Here is a 19,771-nt window from a genome sequence, read left to right on the forward strand (position 1 = left end):
AGGAAGGGAGAGAAACAGATCCCCCCTTCTTGTTTATTTAAACTGCCATTGGAATTGACTAATTAAAGGGATTTTAAAAAACGTAATACTCTAAACAGAGCAAACTGGTTCTGAATTATTAAGCAACATTTTAAATGCATTTGAATAACCTTAAGTGACTTAGCTGCCACCTGATCCTAAGCTATAGCTCAGATAAATAAATGTGAAATACTGTAGAAGTCTTAGCTTACTAAGGTCTCCAGATACAGTAAATAAAGAGCTTAAGTCTCCAGTACATAGTCTGTAAAGGATGCATTCTCCAATAAATGGATTTCACTGATGTACACATAAAGAGGAAATGCAGGGCAGAAAGAAAATATACAGGATTTAATTCTGATTACAAAAGAAACCTGCAGGTGCAGATTATTAAGACATGCCAGTGCTCCTGGGAGATGTAAAGGGGTCATGTCCCATGCTTGAAATGTCATACAAAACCCAGGGCCATAACCTCTTTGGATTGGTCATCGAAGGTGTCATGTCATCTTGGCAATAAGAAGATTTAACTAGAAAAATATCCAAAAGAAACAGTTGGGTGACACCTTTAGAAGGGCCAATGGAAAGATCACAAAGAATGAGAAAGCTTTCAAGTTTTTCCCATCATTTGTTCATGTCCCTGTGACCTTTTAGGTGGGCCTCATAAAGGTATTATCCTTCTCTTTAGTTTAGATTTTTTTCCTAATGGGTCTGTATGAATTCCTACCATTTTTGCCTGCTTTGTAGATTTCTTTCATTATATATTGAATTATCTGATCACCCTTAATCCCATTCTCATCTCAGATACATAGTAATCTTCACTTAGAGCTGTAATTTACTTCTCTTTCAGGTCCTTCTAGTCTTCTCTCCTAAATCAGGGCTACTCAAAAGTAGTGGTTCCTGGACCGGGACTAATCTCTGAGCCATTTGCTGCTGGTCCCTGGCAACCTTCAGGAAAGAAACAAACATTTGTAACCAATGGAAACCAATTTAGTGCTGGTCTCTGGCACACTGGACAAAGATTTGCCAATCCGCCACATCAGATAGCCTGAGAAGAACTGTTTTAAACCACTCAGCTAATCACAGGGCCATTTACCTGTACATGTGGGTAAGAAGAGCTTTATACTGTGCAGCTAAATTGTGCTTTGAAACTGTACCAGAATCCACAGTTGAGTATTCCCACTGAAATTTCTGAGTAGACATATAGGACATTATCACACCAGTCTCGTCGCAATTGCGTTATGAAAGGAAACAGGAACATATGTCTTTGAAAACATGGTCTTATCACACCTCTGATCTCTTGTGTGACTGAACTGCTTAAAAAAAACTCCAGGTGTGATAAGACCTCACTTCAATCCTGGGATTACAATAGTCAGGCCTGATCTTCCTCCTCTCCCCCTTCCATTCACAATGCGAAAGCAGGCTAACTACATGGCTGTTGATATCTTTATTGGCCAACCTAAATGCACAATGTTCTTGTTTCAAGCTTTCAATGCTCCATGGGCCTCTTCATCAGGCAAGATGTTAAAAACTCAACAGAAGTAAAAAAAATGGAGATGTTAGTCAGATGCCTGCATGTTGTTTAAGTCCTTAGTAAAGGACAAAAGACATCTTTCCCATTATAACATCTTTACTAAGGACTGAAACAACAGGGAGGCATCCAAAACCCCCCATTTGCCCCCCCCCCCCCCCTCCTGTTTGGTTTGTAACATCGTGCCTGATGAAGAAGCCTGTGGAGCTTCAAAAGCTTGCACCAAGTATACTGTGCACTTCGGTTGGCCAATAAAGGTATCACTGATGGAATTTTGTTTGGATTTGTTAAATTGCCAACACACCTACCCTTGCATGTTTTCCATGCCTGTTGGTTTATTTAGGCACCAATCCACATTGTGGAACACCCCCTGTAGAATAGCACTATCCCCCTCCAACATGCATACTGAAGTATCCTTTCCTGCCAATAGTTCTGGCTCATACCTCCCTTTCCCTATTTCCCACCACAATTCCTCAGTTTGAGTCCTAAAACTCCCCCTCTCATCCATCTTAAAACCCAGTTCTTTCTGCACTCCATCTTCCCACAATCTCCTATCCTGTCAAAACAGTCTTAAGTATGCAAACAAAAGCCACAATTATTTTTTTAAAACCTAATGGCCGGTCTGTACACCCCCTTAGTCTACCTTTACACAACAGCACTAAGATCATCAGGAGAGGCTATTCTCTCTGTCCCACTAACCTCTCAGACTCTTTTGGTGGGAACAAGGGACAGGGCCTTCTTGGAGGCTGCTCCTAAGCTTTGGAACTCCCTCCCTAGAGAAGCCAGCTTGGCCCCATCCCTGCTCTCCTGTTGGTGCAGGTAAAACATTCTTGTGCCATCCAGCTTTTTTGAACTGATGAGGGTTAGGCTTTTAAATGCTGTGTAATTCAGATTTCAATGCTTGTATCCAATATTTAATACATTTTAATGTTTAATGTGTAGTGTTTTTAACTTTTAAAAATTGCTTATATTGTTTTGAACTTGTACTGTTTTAAATTTGCTACTAGCTGCCTTGAGTCCCTAAATCTGTCAGAAAGCTCTGGTGCTACAACAATCTACAGTCCCCAGAATTCCATAGCACTGAGCCATGGCAGTTAAAGTGGTTTCAAATTGGATTATTTCTACAGTGTGGATGCAGCCTTACTGTCACATCATGTAATGGTTAACAACACATGGAATGCCTAGGAGAGGAGAAATGTCTTGATGTGGCACCAAAAACATGATAATTATGTGAATATTATTAGAAGTATTACTACTGTTGATGTGTTCTTCTACAGAAACTGACATAGAAGTAAAATACATAGCTACATACAAAAGTAAAATACTGGTTACATAGAAAAATGTAAGCAGTGAAAAACACAGTTCCAGTAACTTGCTGTTGCATGTTCACCAGTGCTCAGGAATGTCACTGCTGTTTTAAGAACTACAAGTTATCTGTAGAAAAGGTTAATCTTACTATTTACTCAATGTTAGAAGTTTGTATTTACAATAGAGTTATGATACTGACTTTGTCAGCCAAGGATATCTGTGAAAGTGATTGGAATGGATAAAGAGGAATTAATGAATTCATATTTACTGGAGAAGTGAACCTATTTCAATATTTTATTGGGATACCCGGCTTTGTGATTTTATTCATATATTTTGCTACTGACAAACCATCTTGTCAAAGCAGTGTATTGAATTTCGAGCAATCTCAAAAAGCTCAAACATTTTAGCTCTTATACTATCTATGATAAAGGAACCAATCCTGTGTCTGATTTTCAGTGCACTGAATCGAGTTCTTAGGGTTTTCAGTGATATTTGTCAGTGCAATACCCAGATTGCAAAGGTAAAAAAAGTGACATATTCAAATAAAGCATATTAACCTGCTTCCAACCATGATGCAGAATGAACAATAAAGTTAATTACAGGAACCCATGCTATTGGAACTGAGCTGAATGTGGAACTGATTTTTACAAATACTTTAGAGAATCCCAAAAAGTAATCTTACTTTTCAGTAAGGGGGGAGAGAATGGAGAGAAGAAAGGGAAACATGTTAGCAGCAACTGAAAAAATGTTTCAATTTTGCTGCAGAGGCAGGCGGTATGATCACCAGCATGGCATGATTCAACTTTTGCACACCTACTTCTTCAACGATGGAGAATTAAATCAAATATGCTAAATCAAGTGTGCATCCTTTCTTGCTCCTCTGTTCAAACTGAGGATGACATGAAAGGGCTTTGATTGCCTTCAGTGATATCACTATGTAGCTAATTCTGACTACTTGATATGCTAATGTCACATTGTGTACATGATCCCTGATTGGCTGGGATCACACAGCAGGAGGGGGAGCATTAGTTTAAATAGTGCTGAAGATGTTTCTGGGAGTGACACTGGTAGAATAGGTATATTTTCTGGGAGGTTCTGAGAACGTTGCTACCACCAGTTTTCCCCCTCCCCCACCTCTCTGCTTTGGAACAGAAATATTAATTCCCAAATTCACTAAATATTACCTGCCATCTTCAACCAGTACTTTGCTGCTAGCCCCTACAGCTGCAGATAGACTGATATATGATATTTCTAGATAGACAGATGTGATGGCCAGAAGTGCTTGTTATCAGCTTCGGCTGATATGCCAGCTGCGTCCTTTCCTGGAGCCAGGGGACCTGGAAACTGTGGTACATACTCTGGTAACTTCACAACTTCTGTAATGCACTCTACATGGGGCTACCCTTGTGCCTAGTCCAGAAACTTAAATTAGTTCAAAACATGGTGGCCAGATTAGTCACCTGGAGATCTAGAAGTGACCATATAACACTGATTTTAAAATCTCTTCACTGGCTGCCCATTAGTTTCCAGGCACAGTACAAGGTGTTGGTGATGACCTTTAAAACCCTTCATGGCCTGGGTCCAGCATACCTGCCAGATCGCCCTCTTCCATATAATCCGTGCCACACACTTAGGTCCTCTGGGAAAAATTTACTGCAGCCAAGAAAGACTAGGTTGGCTGCGGTTACCCAGAGGGCCTTTTCATCTGACGCTCCAAAATTATGGAATGGCCTGTCGGAGGAGATCCAACATATTACCAATCTTGACTGCTTTAAAAAGGCTATCAAGACAGATCTTTTCTGGGCAGGTCTTCCCTGAATAACTGAATCAGTCACCCCACTGATATGGACCATCCTAGTGACTACCCCAAGATGTCCTGTTTCCTGTCTCTAATTGTTTTAATTATTTTAATTGTATTTTATTATTGTCATGTTGGAATTATTATGTTGATTTGTTTTAAGAAGGGATTTACTTTATAATATTGTATGGATTTTATTATTGTAAGCTGCCTCGATCTTATTGGAGATGTGGAGTAGAAATAATAATAATAATAATAATAATAATAATAGTGTTTAATTATTATGCCTATCACAGAGATGCATTTGCGGCTTTTCTGAGTGTTTGTTCCACAGTGGTCTCAAGGGTCCCGTTAGGTTTGCGTTTTCTGCAATATTACAAGTGTGTGTGTGTGTGTGTGTGTGTGTAAACTATTCAAAGAGATAGCTGTGTTAGTCTGCAGTATCAGTATGTAGAGAGATCTTGTAGCACCTTTGAGACTCACTGAAAGGAAGAAGTTGGCAGCATCAGCTTTCGTAGACTTCAGTCTACCACCTCAGATGCATTTCATAAAGCCTCCACCAAATGCATCTGAGGAAGTAGACTGAAGTCTACGAAAGCTCATGCTGCCAACTTCTTTCTTTCAGTTAGTCTAAAGGGGCTACAGGACCTCTCTATATAAACTATTGTTAGTCTACTTCTTGGTATATATTAGGTTACTTACTAACGAAGATTTACCAACCAACAAGAATTTAAGAGCGGTTGTTTAAAAATGTTCGAATTGACATCGAACCTGTGATTGTGGGAAGAACTGTTTAGCTCACCTCTTGAAGTTGATTAACAAAGGTTAGGGTATAAATACATTCAGCCCTCCTTATACGCTGATTTTTTTAAATCCATGGATTCATCCAAGCCTCCACGGCTTGAAAATATTCATAAAACATATAAATTCCAAATAGCAAACCTTGATTTTCCATTTTATATAAGGGACACCATTTTGCTCTGCCACTGTATTTAATGGGAATTGAGCATCCACGGATTTTGTTATCAAAAACCAAACCCCAACGGGTAACGTGGACCCACTGTATATATATTTATACATTTGTAAAATGGTTACACATTCTAACACAACACAACCATAATCTACATATAAATAAATCTATCACTAGCAGTATAAATTACACCCCGTTCAAAAAATATGTAATTATTTAATATTCATTTTTGTGTAGTGTGTGATTTTTTACTTTTAGTGATAGGTTTGCAGTATTTAAATGAAGACCATGGTTGTGGTGTTTTAGATTATTATTATTATTATTATTATTATTATTATTATTATTATTATTTTCTATGTGTAAACTAATGCACATCTCATTTGGCAAATCTAACATGGCTGCCAGAGAGCTTGACTGTCCAAAGTTATGATTCCAAGCCTGGCTGATGATGACAAGATACCTGTAACAAACTTCCTTGAGTTGTATAATCTACCATGGTATTATACAGACAGAATTAAAATAAGACCAACACAGAAACTTGCAGAATATGGCTCTGAATAAAAAGGCATAGGCCTTTATGGCATTGCTACACCGTTCTGCTCCAAAGTAGACAAAATTCAGTTGATAACATGGAGTCACAGTTCTAAATAAAGTTGGAATTAAAGCCATAATCATAATATAACTCTCTCTGCTAAAATTGCTCCTATGGTAATATAATTACAAGTATGCTTTTTTTTAAAAAAAGGCAAAACAAAATTAACACTCACCAGATCTTTCCTTCTATGTAGTTTACATTTATAAAGTATTAGTCGTATATTAGTCACTCAGCTTTTTATTTCAGCCAATTTCAAGAAAGGTTGAAGATCTGCAATATGACAACCATCTCTGAATGGCTTTTTTACTTTGGTTCCACTGAAAATAAGATTACATACTTGAATGGGGATAAACCTAATTAGCGGGTAATGGGATTTTTTCATGGGCATTTTATACTGTCTATATAAGTCAGTTCATCTGCATGTTTACACATCTGTCTTTGCTATTTTGAAGGAGGAAATATTAATATAAATGCAACAATTTATTTTATTCATTTTTTCCAAAATTGATACCATAATAATAAACAGGAACTGAAACAATAAAACAGTTATATTATTCTTTTGGAAGATGATCACAGAGAAGAAGATGATTCACATCATGCAAATCACCTTTTATTGTACATAAATCTTTCCAATTCATACTCCATGAGATTTAGATCTAAACATAGTGCTTCTGCAAGAAGTTCAAACTTATAAAGTTTGGACCAGGAGTGAATCGAGTAAGTGAGTAAGTCATCATAGGGTGTGGATGGACTCCAAACCCAAACCATTCAATAGATGTTAAACTCATTGCTATTCTTCAACTGACATATAGAAAGTAGTGCCTTGTCTGCTTTGGATTATCACTGCTTCACGCTATAGAAATTGCTCAGCTCATTTGTTTTTTTAATAGCTGTACACCGCTCTGGTTGCATAAATATGCAATACTATTGTCTGCCTTAAACTTTCAGGACTGAAGTGAATGATGAACTGATATCAGTACAGAAATACACACTAACATTACAGGATTGATTGCAAATAAGTTCCATAATGTTGTTGTACAACACAGAGATATTTTAGCATATTTTAAAAATGATTAACAGTTATAACAATTTAATCATGCTGCATCTTATGCAGTTAGTTCTGGCACCTCTTCAGTTCCCCAAGAAAAGATTACTGAAATTAAAAAGCCAGGATTTTGCAGAAAGGGTTCCAAGGGATCCAGTATGAAGTCCTTAACTGTGTCATTAAAACAAAAACTACCTAACAGTACTATGCAACTGCTAAACACCATCATCCAGACTGGGGAAAGGTACAGTATTCATTTCTTAATTAGGCAGCTGTTTTGTAGGATTACAGATTCTGGTTTTCTAAAAACAACACAATAGCATCTTATAGAATCTTATTGATTTAGCAATAAGAGAGCCTTGTTTCTTGATGAATATGTGGAAATAAGGGAAGGAGGGAGGGAAGGAAGGAGGGAGGGAGTAGGCAGGCAGTGGCCATTATTTGTTTTAGAGAGCCCCTTGACTGGAATGGAAGTGAAATGATAGAACCACAGAAGAAATAGAGCTGTAACGCATTGGATTGCACTTGCTGAAGAATCCCTGCGTGGCATAACATGCTGGCAGGTTTTGAGATGAAAATGGTCTATACAATTCAAAGAATGTCTAAAATAGGAATAAGAAACATGTAGGCCTCCAGGGGTGTTGGACTGCAGCTCCCACCAGCCCTTCCCAGCATGGTTAACATTTGGAGGAGCACCTGTTTGCCACTACTGGTAGGGAAATATTAGTAATTGCAGCACCAAAACAGTTACAGGGGCCTTACTTTTAAGTTCTCTTGACTGGAGAGATATTCTAAATAATTTGTACCATAATATAACAGTACCCACTATAGGTCAGTAGTTGTTAAATGTAGTGGGTAGGGTGCTGAACATCTGAAATCGGAATTCACATATCAGATCAATCATTGTTTTTCCAGTAAGCATAAATCACAGCAAAAACTAGTGTTCATAAAGGTTGAGTAAGGAATTCTCCTTGACAATTCTAACCCAGAGGTCAGCAACCTCCGGCCCGCAGGCGTCTTTCCACCGGCCCCTCCTGCCGCCGAAATCGCCGCCGATTTGGGCCGCTCCGTCTGCGATTTTGCCCTTCAAAATGGCGGCGAAGTCTCGCGCGAACTTCGCCACCATTTTGAAGGGCAAAATGCCGGCACCCATTAGGAGGCCTGATGCGGCCTCTGGAGCCCTGAAACGGGGCTCCAGCAGCCGCACCAGGCCTTCCAATGGGCGCCGCCCACCTCCCTCCTGGCTCCACCCACCTCCCTACTGGCTCCACCCTTCCTCCTCCCTCCTATAAATGGAGGGGCGGGGGGAAGGAGGAGGAGGAGGCAAAGAGAGAGAGAGGGAGGGAGGGAGGGAGGGGAGGGAGGGAGGAGAGACAGAGGGGGGGGAGAAGAGAGAGGGAGGGAGGGGGAGGGAGAGAGAAGAGAGAGAGGAGAGCGAGAAAGGGTGGAGGGTGAGGAGAGAGAGAGAGAGAAATGGTGGGAGGGAGGGAGAGAGAGGAGAGAGGCGGGGAGGAGGGGGGAGAAGAGAGGAGAGAGAGAGAGGGCGGGGAGGGAGAGGAAGAGAAGGGAGGGAGGGGGAAGAGAGAGAGAGAAAGGGAGGAGGGAAGGAAGAGAGAGAGAAGGTGGAGGGGGAAAGAGGGAGGAGGGCAGAGAGAGAGGAGATGAGAGAAACAGGTGTGGAGGCGAGGTGGGAGGGACGAGGAGAGAGAGAGAGAGGAAAGTGTGGTAGAGAAGGTTGTGAGGGAGATGCGGAAGCGGAGAGAGACGAGAGAGAACGGGTGGATCCCCTCTCCTCTTTTTTTCCCCTCTCCCCTTTGGGAGGGAAGTCCCCCCCGTTTCTCCAGCGGGAGGGAGGGAGGGAGAAGAGAGAGGGAGGGTGGCCGAGGGTGTGAAGTGACGGGAGGGCGTTGAGGAACGGAAGGAAGGGATAGGGAGAGAAAGAAAGTGGTTTGAGGACAGTGGCATGCGTTTTTTGTTGTTTTGTGGCGTTGCCTAGATTCGCTTCGCATTCTTGCCAAATATTGCTATCATTATTGTTGATTGTTTATTGTTTTTTTCCTTTTGATCTTCTCTGTTCGCAAAATCCCCCCCCCAACCATGGACTTGCTTGCTCTTTTCTGGAGTTGATGACAGTGGCATGCGTTTTTTTTTGCTGTTTTGTGGCCTTGCCTATGTCGCTTCCCAAATTTCTTGCAACAATATTGCTACTACTTATTAGTTGTTGTTATCCTTTTGGTATTCTTCTTTGCACAAATCCCCCCACAGGTGGAACTTGCTTTGCTCATTTTCTGGGATTTGAGACGACGTTAGGGTTCGTCGTGCATGCATTTTTCCATGTGTTTATTGGGCTATGCCTATGTAGCTTCTTGCAAAATATTATTATCTATTATTATGCGGGAGACCTCCAGCCACACCTGGATGCGGTTGGACAACTCCCCGCCCCTGACCTGGACCATGTTGGCTCCACCCCCGGATAGTGGCAAGTCCGTCCCGCCTGGCATGCCAGCTCCGGCCCTAGAGATGGTGGAACGCTCCACCCCCCGGCTTCGGTTCCCACCCAGTTGTCTGAGGGACCCAGCAACCGGCCCCCGGCTCATTGCCTACCCCTGTTCTAACCCATGTATAAAATCTGATCACAGATACTACAGTTGGCCCCTTGTATTCATGAGGGTTCGGTTCCAACACCCACCCACCCTGGATGGCAAATTCTGCAGAACCTCAAGTCTTGTTCTCCTCAATGGCTGTGTGATGTTGTCATAGCCACATTGGTGTGGCCGCATGCATGTGCCACCATTGAGGAGAACAAGGTGGAGCCATCCATGGATGTTCCAACTCACGGATGGCAAGCCCACAGATAGGAAGGGTCAACTGTATATAGTTTATAGCAGTTTGATACCACTTTAATTGCCACAACTGTGCCCTGAGAAATCCTGGGATCTGTACTTTGGTGAGGGGCTTAGACAGCCACCTTGGAGCTGATTTGCTTTACCCCATTTCCCAGTGGTTGAAGAACCATGCAATGGTTTTCACCCTTGTGGAATCCCATGTCTGTCATCCTGGATGATGCCTAGTGTGAGGAATGCGTGAGTTGGTATCCATTGGACAGGTGATGGTCAACTGGTGCCTGGATCCAAACCCATGCTGGAGCCAAGTCTTTTACAGCTATAATTGTTAAGGGTTGTGGCCTGTTTTACTCCAATATATGCTGCCTACATATGGTTATTGTGAAGGAGAGCCACACTGCTGCCAAACCCATAACTAATTGGGAGAAATTGCATGGAAGCAGATTTCAGCTCATACTATGAGAAACTGAAAAAGCTTTTCAACAGTGCCTCAAAGTTATTCTTTATTGGACACACCTAAGAAGACACTAAACAGCCATTCACTAGATATGTTGTAGTTCTATCCTGCATTACAATTCTTGAACTGAGCAAAAGATTGCATGAGATGACCCTGAAGACCCTCACAAATTCAATGACACTATGAACACACAACTATTTTCCATATCCTCAACAAGTCAGAGTTTGAATTGACCATGATAATAAACAGAAGCAAACAAAGGAAATTCATTTACTTACATCTCTTCTGGGGAAAGTCCCTAGTAGCTTGAATTCTTCCCAAGGATATCCCTTGGAAGCCACAAAATCAAAGACGACCTGCAGTTTGCTGTTGGCCAGGAAACGTCGCTCAAAGAATTCTCCACTGGGTGTTCGGATACGCAGTTTACTAACTGATTCAGTGCCCTCCTCCTTTGGCTCTGGAGGCAAAGACTGTTCTAGAGATAGTCTAATAGCCTGAAGAATAGACAAAACAAAACACGAGTTTCAGGTTCAGAAATGAATGAGCAGCTTCATTCTCATTTCCTTTTGTAACATTGTTATTGCGAATGCCACTTTTTTGTGCTGTCATTGTCAAGAAAACAATTTTAACTTAGTATGCAAGTGGAGTGATGGCCACCTTATGCTCTTATCTCATGAACCATCTTATAATCATTAAGATAGTTGACCATGTTCTATGAATTTATGTGAAGCAGTCTGGCTTCCTAGAGAAAGGGTAGATAACTTCTATTGAGAATGATTTCATGTGCACGTTCTAGCATCTTTTAAACATCTAATCTATATGAGGTTCTTTCCTTCTCTGGGTTCAAAAGAAACAGAGGGGCAACTCCCATGCCCCTTGAGATAATTTACCACTTTTTTTGGGGGGGGGGATAATGGTGCTACTATAGTACCTCTCTGAGCAATGCAGCAATCCATAAAAACAGAATCACAGTGATAAACTCTGTAAGATTGGTTTTTTGGGGATACAGTAGTACCATATTCCACTTTAATGATCATGGGTCAGTCTTATGGAATCCTGGGATCTGGAATTTAAGGAGGATAATTTAGAATTCTCAACCAGAGAATTCAAGTGTCTCACAGACTATAAATCCCAGGAATCTACAGGATGCTATCATGACATTTAAAGTGGAATATAGCACTATAATTGTGCAGTGTCAATAGGCCCCTGATCCCAGGATCAATAAAATACTCTAAAGCTCAAAATAATTTTGCACATCCATATTAGTCATTGTCTCCCCATGTCCAGCCTGGTCAGTAACAGAGTCTATTGGCTGCCTCATGACTCCAGTCTCTTACTTCATCTATAGACATGTCATCTTACTGAAAGAGGACTGACCTACCTGGCATTTTAGATCAGCTAGAGAGACTTTGCTTGTGGGAAACCACAGTAGCATGGCACATAGGTTAACAATATGTGGCAGGACTTTTTTGGTTATGGTTTCAGTTCGAGATCTGGTTGTTTCCCCAAATCACTTAAAAGCATCTAATTCTACAAGTTTTTAGACTTCTCTTATGTTGTTAATTATCTGTGCAGTTTAGCAGAAATTTGCAATCTATTATTATAGGACTATGCAATTTTAAACATTTGTATTTTTTATTTTAATGGTTAGCTGTCCTGGGCTCCTACAAGGGAAAGCAGGATTTAAGTAAAATAGATGATGATGAGATGATGATGATAATGATGATGTAGTAGTAATACTGGAGATCCTTCTCAGTCCTGCCTGAGGGATGTAAAGGGAGGAAATATGATCACATCTTTTTGTTCCTACTTTTTAAGCATGCCTGAAATCTTTTTCCCTAGAGGAAAGTTTTCAAAGTATCCAGGTTGTCCTTCTGTTTCTGAAGAAGTTTCTTTCCTCACAACTGTTTTAGCTATCTCAATAACACATCCATCTTTATTCATTTCTTAATAATAACTCAGAAAACAACTAATTAAAACAAATCCTCCTCTAACACATTATTAAACCTATAGTTTACTGCACAGTAGTGATAGGTAATTTAATTGTTGGACAGAAAGGGCTTAGGAAATTTTGATTGAAGGAATAATTGTCAAGTGCCAAATTGCTTTTTAAAGCATAAAATCAAATCCATTAAATATTTAGACAAATTAATTAATTTATTAATATGCTGTAACCTTCTCCCAGGCAAAATTCTCAACAAGAGAATATAACTAAGTGTGACCTCATCACCCGCATTCCCTACAAATAAGCTTGCAATAAAATGATTTTGAACCAAGTTTCCTGATTATCCAAACTAAGCATATATTGTCAGAGTGGAGTCCTGTCACTGAAGCAAAATAAACAGTACTTTTGTATCAATCTATTTGATTTAAAATATTTTAATGCCTGTAGAATGTATGGACTGATTAATGAAATCATTTGGAATGATCAAGCATGAAATCAATGGGATCAATGTATGTCCTCTTGATTTCAATAGGTCTCTACTCTTAAGTATGACTTAAAATGTATCCAGACAAATGGGTTTAGTACTAGGGTGTACTTAAAGCTTAAGATATATTTGAAAGAATGAGGAGTTACAGCTACAAAAAGAGGTCAAACAGGAGAAAGCATGGATTTAAGCCAAGCTATGTACTCTTTCTCAAAGTCCAGGGAGCTCCTCCAGCATAGTGTGATATAAAATATTTTTATTAAAACAATAGTGATGAATTATCCACATGCTTGGATTTTGTTGCCCCTCCAGGATACTGATATTTTTAAAGCTTAAAACGAAGTATGTCATGGAAGCCGTTTGGTTTTTAAAAAGAGCTACTCACAAGACACAAGAAGTCAGGGCAGATGTAAAAACCCAACAACATGTGAAGGACAAGCCATGTAGTTTTCTGGATTGTGACAACAGATTACACCCAACAATATACATGTGGTCTGAGCAGACTTTGAGAACCAAAGTAGAGCACCTCTCAGTGAACCCTAGTATATTATCTTTTATTGTTAGAAAGAAATGTTGAAAGTCAGGGTAATATGTATTCAAATTATTTTTATATTTTACCTGTCTTGTGGGTTTATTTCATTGTTGTGTGTGTGTGTTTTTTTTAAAAAAAAAAACTGGCACATTATAGCGTAATTTTCCATTTTCTCTACTGAGTCACCTGCTTTCTATTTTTGTGTTTTGACATTTCCCATTGCTGTACAATAGATGCAACATTATTTACTGAACCTAAGCAATTATATCAGAGAAAAACAAACAACAGTAGCTCATTAGGGCTGTTTTCACTGTGCAAAGAATACCACCCTCTCTTCAGTAACCAGTTTCTAATGTTTCAGCACAAAATGGCTATTTACAATGGATATTCCACACCAAACAACTAATTTGAAGAACAATGATGGGAAGAGTTAAGTTAATAATTCCTGAACCAATGTTTTGTTGTTTAAAAAAAAGAGATTCAGTATGTGAATAGATGAATGACTGGATCTCATATATATAGGCTTAACTGAAAGTCCATCATGTAAGCAAACGCTCTTGCACAACAATGGGCCATAGGTAATCCATATACTTGAACATGGGGAGTGTTAGTAAACAGCATTGTTAGCAGTGCTTTTGTATCACTATACAAATACACCTCATTTTCTTTCCATTATAGCAATTTGCATTAAAAGGAGGAAGTTGGGTTACAGGTTGACATGAGGACTTGTTCTGCAGCTTTGTGTAAGAAAACAGTTTCCAAAAGGCCATTGTATCTGAAAAACAGGTTAAGAGGATATCACAAAAGAAAATACTGAGCTTATACAGACAGTACAGTTTTTAGAAAGGGAAAGAAACTATTATACACTAGCATTTTTGATCAAGGCTGCAATGCTATAATTTCAGGAGGGAAAAACATACATGCTGTGGAACACACAATCCAAATTGTAAGGGGATTCTCTGCTCCATGACTCATAAAAGTGACACTATTCCACTATAGAAATACAGGCAAGTGGGTTCTACTATGCTAGGAGTGAAAACACCAATTTTTTGGACTATTGTTAGTAATTAACCAGTTATTTCAAACAGAACAAGCATTAAATACAGCATGAACACTACAGAAAATATCTATAATTTTCCAGATCTTTCTACAGAAAAAATTATGACACTTTGTATCCACAGAGGCTGTGGAATCTTGGAGTTCAATGATTCAGTGATTACTATGGTATCCCTTAAGCCATTTGGAACCAATGTATGGCTTAAAATAAATAAATAGGTTACAATACAGTAAGTCCATTAAGGAAAGTAAAAGGATAATATAAAACAGGAAAAACTAAAAAGGAACAAAGAGATATTTAAAAAGGATTTTTCTTTTGATGAATTCACCTATGATATCTGGGGCAAGGATTGAAAGGAAGCACTTAAGCCCAAAAGAGACAAGTCAAAAGGACCGCAGGACCACACCAGCACTATTTGTAACAGGACCGCAGCAACCACACGCACACAGCACCAGTCCTGAACCTTGCTCCTTTTTGGCCTGGTTCTTTGGTGATGGCATGGTCTCCAGCCGGGGACGGGGGGGGGGGGTCATCTAAACGCTACACCCTGAATGCATCCAGAAACCACGTCGTTTGGCCCATCTGTTTCAGGCCTTAGTCTATATACGCCTTCTTCCACATTTTCACCTCTATCTTTCAAAAAGTAAAGTAGCAGATAGATGTTCTACTAATAAAAGTTGACTGGCAACTTTTTTGTACTAACTATAAGATACACATTTTTCAACAGAAATATAAATTCTAAAGAAAGCTATTATACAAGTGCTTTCTTAATTTTATTTTTCAAGCTAACATTGAAATCAATTCCTACCATAGCAAATCCCACTAAAAGGCAAAAGAAAAAAAGAGAAAATGTCTTACTTCACGTTCTTCTTCCTGTTCTTTCCTAATCTGCTCCAAACGAAACTGCTCTGCAATTTCCCTTTCTTGTGCTTCCCTCTAAAGAACAGAGACAAAAAGTAAGATATGATATGACTTGTCATTTACATGTCTTTATGGCCCTCATTTCCTGAAGCACAAAAGATAGATTTTTCAAAACAGTATGCATTCTACAGTCTTTCACACATCTCCCCCCCCCACCAGCTTTGCCTCCTCCTCCAGTGAGTAACTCTTGTTTTAAGATATTCACAAACCAGAATGAACAACAAAGAACATATACATATAAAGGAAGGTACATATGACCTTTTCTAGACACTGAAACTTCACACAGTAGGGGCTATGGAGCTGAAAGGGCTGGTTTGGACAACAGTTGAAACCACACATTCCTCCTTTTCACCAATGTTTAATGAATGCAATAAGAGCGAGTTTTCCAAGCATAAATACAGTATGCACATATGGAGAACAACCACAGTTGAGGAAGCATGCAGCCAAACTGGAGTGCTTCCTCAAGTGTAGCAGGTCTCCATAATGGTGTTAATAGAGCTGGCATCATAATGTCACCCCCCCTCCCATTAACCTCCTCCCATACCACACCATATAGAATCTTTAATAATGTTTTTGTATTAAAGTTACTCATAAATAGTAATTCCTGTATATCACTGAATGTAATAGCAATAGTTGTAACATAACCAACTAGCAAAATTAAAGTTATACAGCACACCCGCGTTATACGCAGGCATGCTATATGCGGCTTTGAGCGCACGCACTCAAGCCACGGGGAGCAAGGGGTGGCGCATCCCATTCAGCCGCCGCACCTCTGCGCGCACGAGCATTCAAATGAATGGGGCTTGGGCATAGGCAAAATTCACTTACGTGGGGGGTCCGGAATGAATCCCCTGCATAAGACAAGGGTTCACTGTACCTTTAAATTACAATATTATATACGCAGCCTAAATATATTTACATGTACACAGTTTCATGTGATTAAAGTGAACATTTGGTAAGATGTGATGTTTTAAAAGAAAGTTTAAAATAATTTAAACATTGATTTTTTTAAAAAGTATTTAATTTTTTTAAAAAAACTTAAATTTTAAAAAATAAACCTTTCAAAAATAAACTTCTTCTTTCTTTTCCAACTGAGCCTCACCAGACACACCATCAATTCAGTGTTTTAAAGAGACGCAGACAAATGCCACAGCCTGCTTCTGCCAAAAGGCAGGTGTTGGGGAGCAGTGGTGTCACTCCCTTAAGGTGTCACTTGGTGTGTCCCACCACCCACCCCAAAGCCCCAGTGACACCCTTGGGTCTCTCTTCAAACAGACTAATCTTTGACCACCTCTGTCATAAAAAAATCACTGGGTACAAAATAGGTTCTAATTTGGAACTGGTTTTAGGCATGTTTCCAAATAATAATAATAATAATAATAAAACTTTATTTATATGCCGCCCTTCCTACGATCAGGGCGGCTCACAACAGGTTAAAACAATCGAACAATAATATACACATTTAAAACACAGTTAAAACAAGGCAACAATAAAAAGCCCCATAGCCCAGCCTCTTGGCCACGAAAGAGGAGGGAGGCCCACAGGATATTTATTCGGGGAATGCCTGCTGGAATAGGAAGGTTTTGAGATCCTTCCTAAATTGGGCCAGGGTAGTGGACGAGCGGAGCTCAGTGGGCAGCGCGTTCCAAAGGGCTGGGGCAGCTATGGAAAACGTCTTCCGAGTCGTGGAGACTAACCTGGCCCCAGGCACCTTCAGTAGCTGCTGCCCAGACGTTCTGAGGGTGCGAGGCGGAATGTACGGGGAGAGGCGGTCCTTTAGGTATCCTGGGCCCAAGCCATTTAGGGCTTTATAGGTAATTACCAACACCTTATATTGGGCTCGGAAGCGAATGGGCAGCCAATGGAGATCTTTTAAAACCGGTGTTATATGGCTGGTCCTGGGGGCACCAGTGACCAGCCGGGCTGCCATGTTCTGCACCAATTGTAGCTTCCGAGTTTGGTATAAGGGTTGCCCCATGTAGAGTACATTGCAGAAATCCAGTCTCGAAGTTACCAGAGCATGTACAACAGTTTCTAGGTCCCTCTGGGCCAGGTATGGGTGCAGCTGGCGAATCAGCCGAAGCTGATGACAGGTGCTCTTGACCGTCGCATTCACCTGAGCAGACAGGTGAAGCGACGAGTCAAGAAGCACCCCCAGACTGCGCACGGAGTCCTTCACAGGGAGCGTGACCCCGTTCAGGACAGGTGGAACCACCGCCATTCCTGGACCAGGGGAACCTATCACTAGTACCTCCGTTTTCTCTGGATTCAATTTGAGTCGGTTTTCCCTCATCCAGCCCATTACTGACTCTAGACAGGCCACGAGAGGAGAGACGCCATCCTCGGTCACTGCATCAGTCGGAGACATAGAGAAAATGATTTGGGTGTCATCAGCGTACTGATAACCCCGTGCCCCATGTCTCCGGATGAGACATGGGGCGCGGGGTTAAATTAAAATAGTTGGCGTCCACAATCTAATTTTTCAAGTCCCATTATTCATCTTAAATATAGCATTTAAAAAAAAACATTGCAGCCAAGAATGGAACATACCTTTGCCCTATCTGCTTCAAGAGAAATCCGGTAAGCTTCATCCTGCTCTCTTTTCACATTCTCTCTGGCTTCACGTTCATCCTAAAAGATGAAAGAAGAAAAAAATGTCAAGATTAGGATTCTTACCACAATACTATCTCATTTTATATGAGGTAGCTTATTTAGATTAATTTGACTAATGATTATGATGGCTTCTTAAACTATTGACCCAAGAGGAATAAGTTTAGATCTGTCTAATTTATCAAAAATATAATGAAATTCAACCATAAGGTTATACAGACTCTCTCTCAGTCTAGGCCAAAAAGCTTAGCTAAAGAATCTATAGAGCACTCCCATTTTCATCAGGCAAAACAGATGTGAAGAATGTATTTTTGCACATGTGCGTACAAACACACAGAAGTTCAAAACATATATGTATATATTAGATGTGTTTTAACTTTGTATGCAGTTTAGTGACAATATAGTTAATAGTAAGAGGAGAAAGTTGGAAAGTTCATTAAGCAAATTTCCCCAATTCCATTACATTTGCTCATATTCAAAATTTCACTGACATCTTTTAAAAATTTTTTAAACAAAGTATTTATTCTATCTAGACAGTATAGAGTAATAAGTTATCATTCATGCAAGGCCTCACTGCCTTGTAGGTACAGAATGCATAGTTACAAGAACTGACATCTCTTTTGCATACATAAGACCACTGGTGTACGTTTGCTTTCTGCTTGCAGCCCACTAAAATCTGGGCAGCACAGGCTGAGAGGATGAGTGTGAATATTCCTACCTTTGGGCAAGAGAGATGAAACTTGACATCAAGACCAAATACGCAACAGCCCATGCCAGTCAAAGAGCTGCTCTGTCTATGTCAGAACATTTTGACCAGGTTTTATGGAAAGTAAATACTTTACCTGAAATTCCTAGGACAGCAGCAAAAAGATCCTTGTGTGAGTGCTAAAATAAGTCATGTGGGGGGGGGGGCATGTATCTTGTTTCAGAGGGATATTTTAGTCCTGGAAGCCTGTGAGAGATTTCCAGGAGTTCAACATATCTCTAAAACCACAAAGTATATGCATCCTAAATGCAGAATGGGGAGGGTTTTTTTTGGGGGGGGTGCATTTTTAGACAACTGAAAGTGGGGCTTTTCCACATCAGATTGCTGCGGCTCTGCTGGATTTCAGTAGCAGGCAGTGGGAGAGGTCAGCCAATGGCGAAGTCTACAGGTGACTTCCAAACTCACCAAAATTGCTCATCCTTGATTTAATATACTAAATTATTTCACATGTCTTAATCTATTTACTTTTGAAAAATAGACATTTTAAAATGCTAAGCAGTGCAGCATATTCTGTAACCCTTTCAGAAGGTGAACTACTGCTTCTGGAGTCTATTAGGATAAAGAATTCACACTTCTTTTAAAGAAAAAGCTGGGTCCAAAAATGTCTACAGGGCATGGACTGGGAAATCAGTATTGGGAGTGATCTGGCCCCCAGGGCCACACTCTTCCTACCCTTGAACAGTAGCATCTTCAGCTGTCCAGCCTCTGCTTATAAACTTTCAGTAAAGTAGTGTCCACTGTCTTCTCTACCATGTATTCTACTGTTGAACAGCTTCTACCATTGGGAAGTCCAAACCTGTTTCTCTGCTATTTTTACACATAACTTCTTGTACTGTTCACAGAACAAGTATGTTCTATCTTCTCTGTGACTGCTCTTCAGATATCTGAATATGCCAA

General features: G+C 40.2%; 1 protein-coding gene across 1 annotated transcript in view; it reads right to left on the reverse strand.

Annotated features, from left to right (window-relative positions):
• FAF1 (Fas associated factor 1) overlaps window positions 1–19,771 on the reverse strand; it is a 251,438-nt gene that overhangs the window by 10,180 nt on the left and 221,487 nt on the right. Inside the window, exons 16-18 of the mRNA XM_042462675.1 lie at window positions 18,049–18,129; window positions 15,436–15,513; window positions 10,838–11,053 (exon numbers count right to left, since the gene is read on the reverse strand). Of these exons, the coding sequence (XP_042318609.1) occupies window positions 10,838–11,053; window positions 15,436–15,513; window positions 18,049–18,129 (375 nt within the window). The remainder of the gene's footprint in view (window positions 1–10,837; window positions 11,054–15,435; window positions 15,514–18,048; window positions 18,130–19,771) is intronic.

The sequence above is a fragment of the Sceloporus undulatus genome, chromosome 4 (assembly GCF_019175285.1).
Source record: "Sceloporus undulatus isolate JIND9_A2432 ecotype Alabama chromosome 4, SceUnd_v1.1, whole genome shotgun sequence".
Taxonomy (NCBI): Eukaryota; Metazoa; Chordata; class Lepidosauria; order Squamata; family Phrynosomatidae; genus Sceloporus; species Sceloporus undulatus.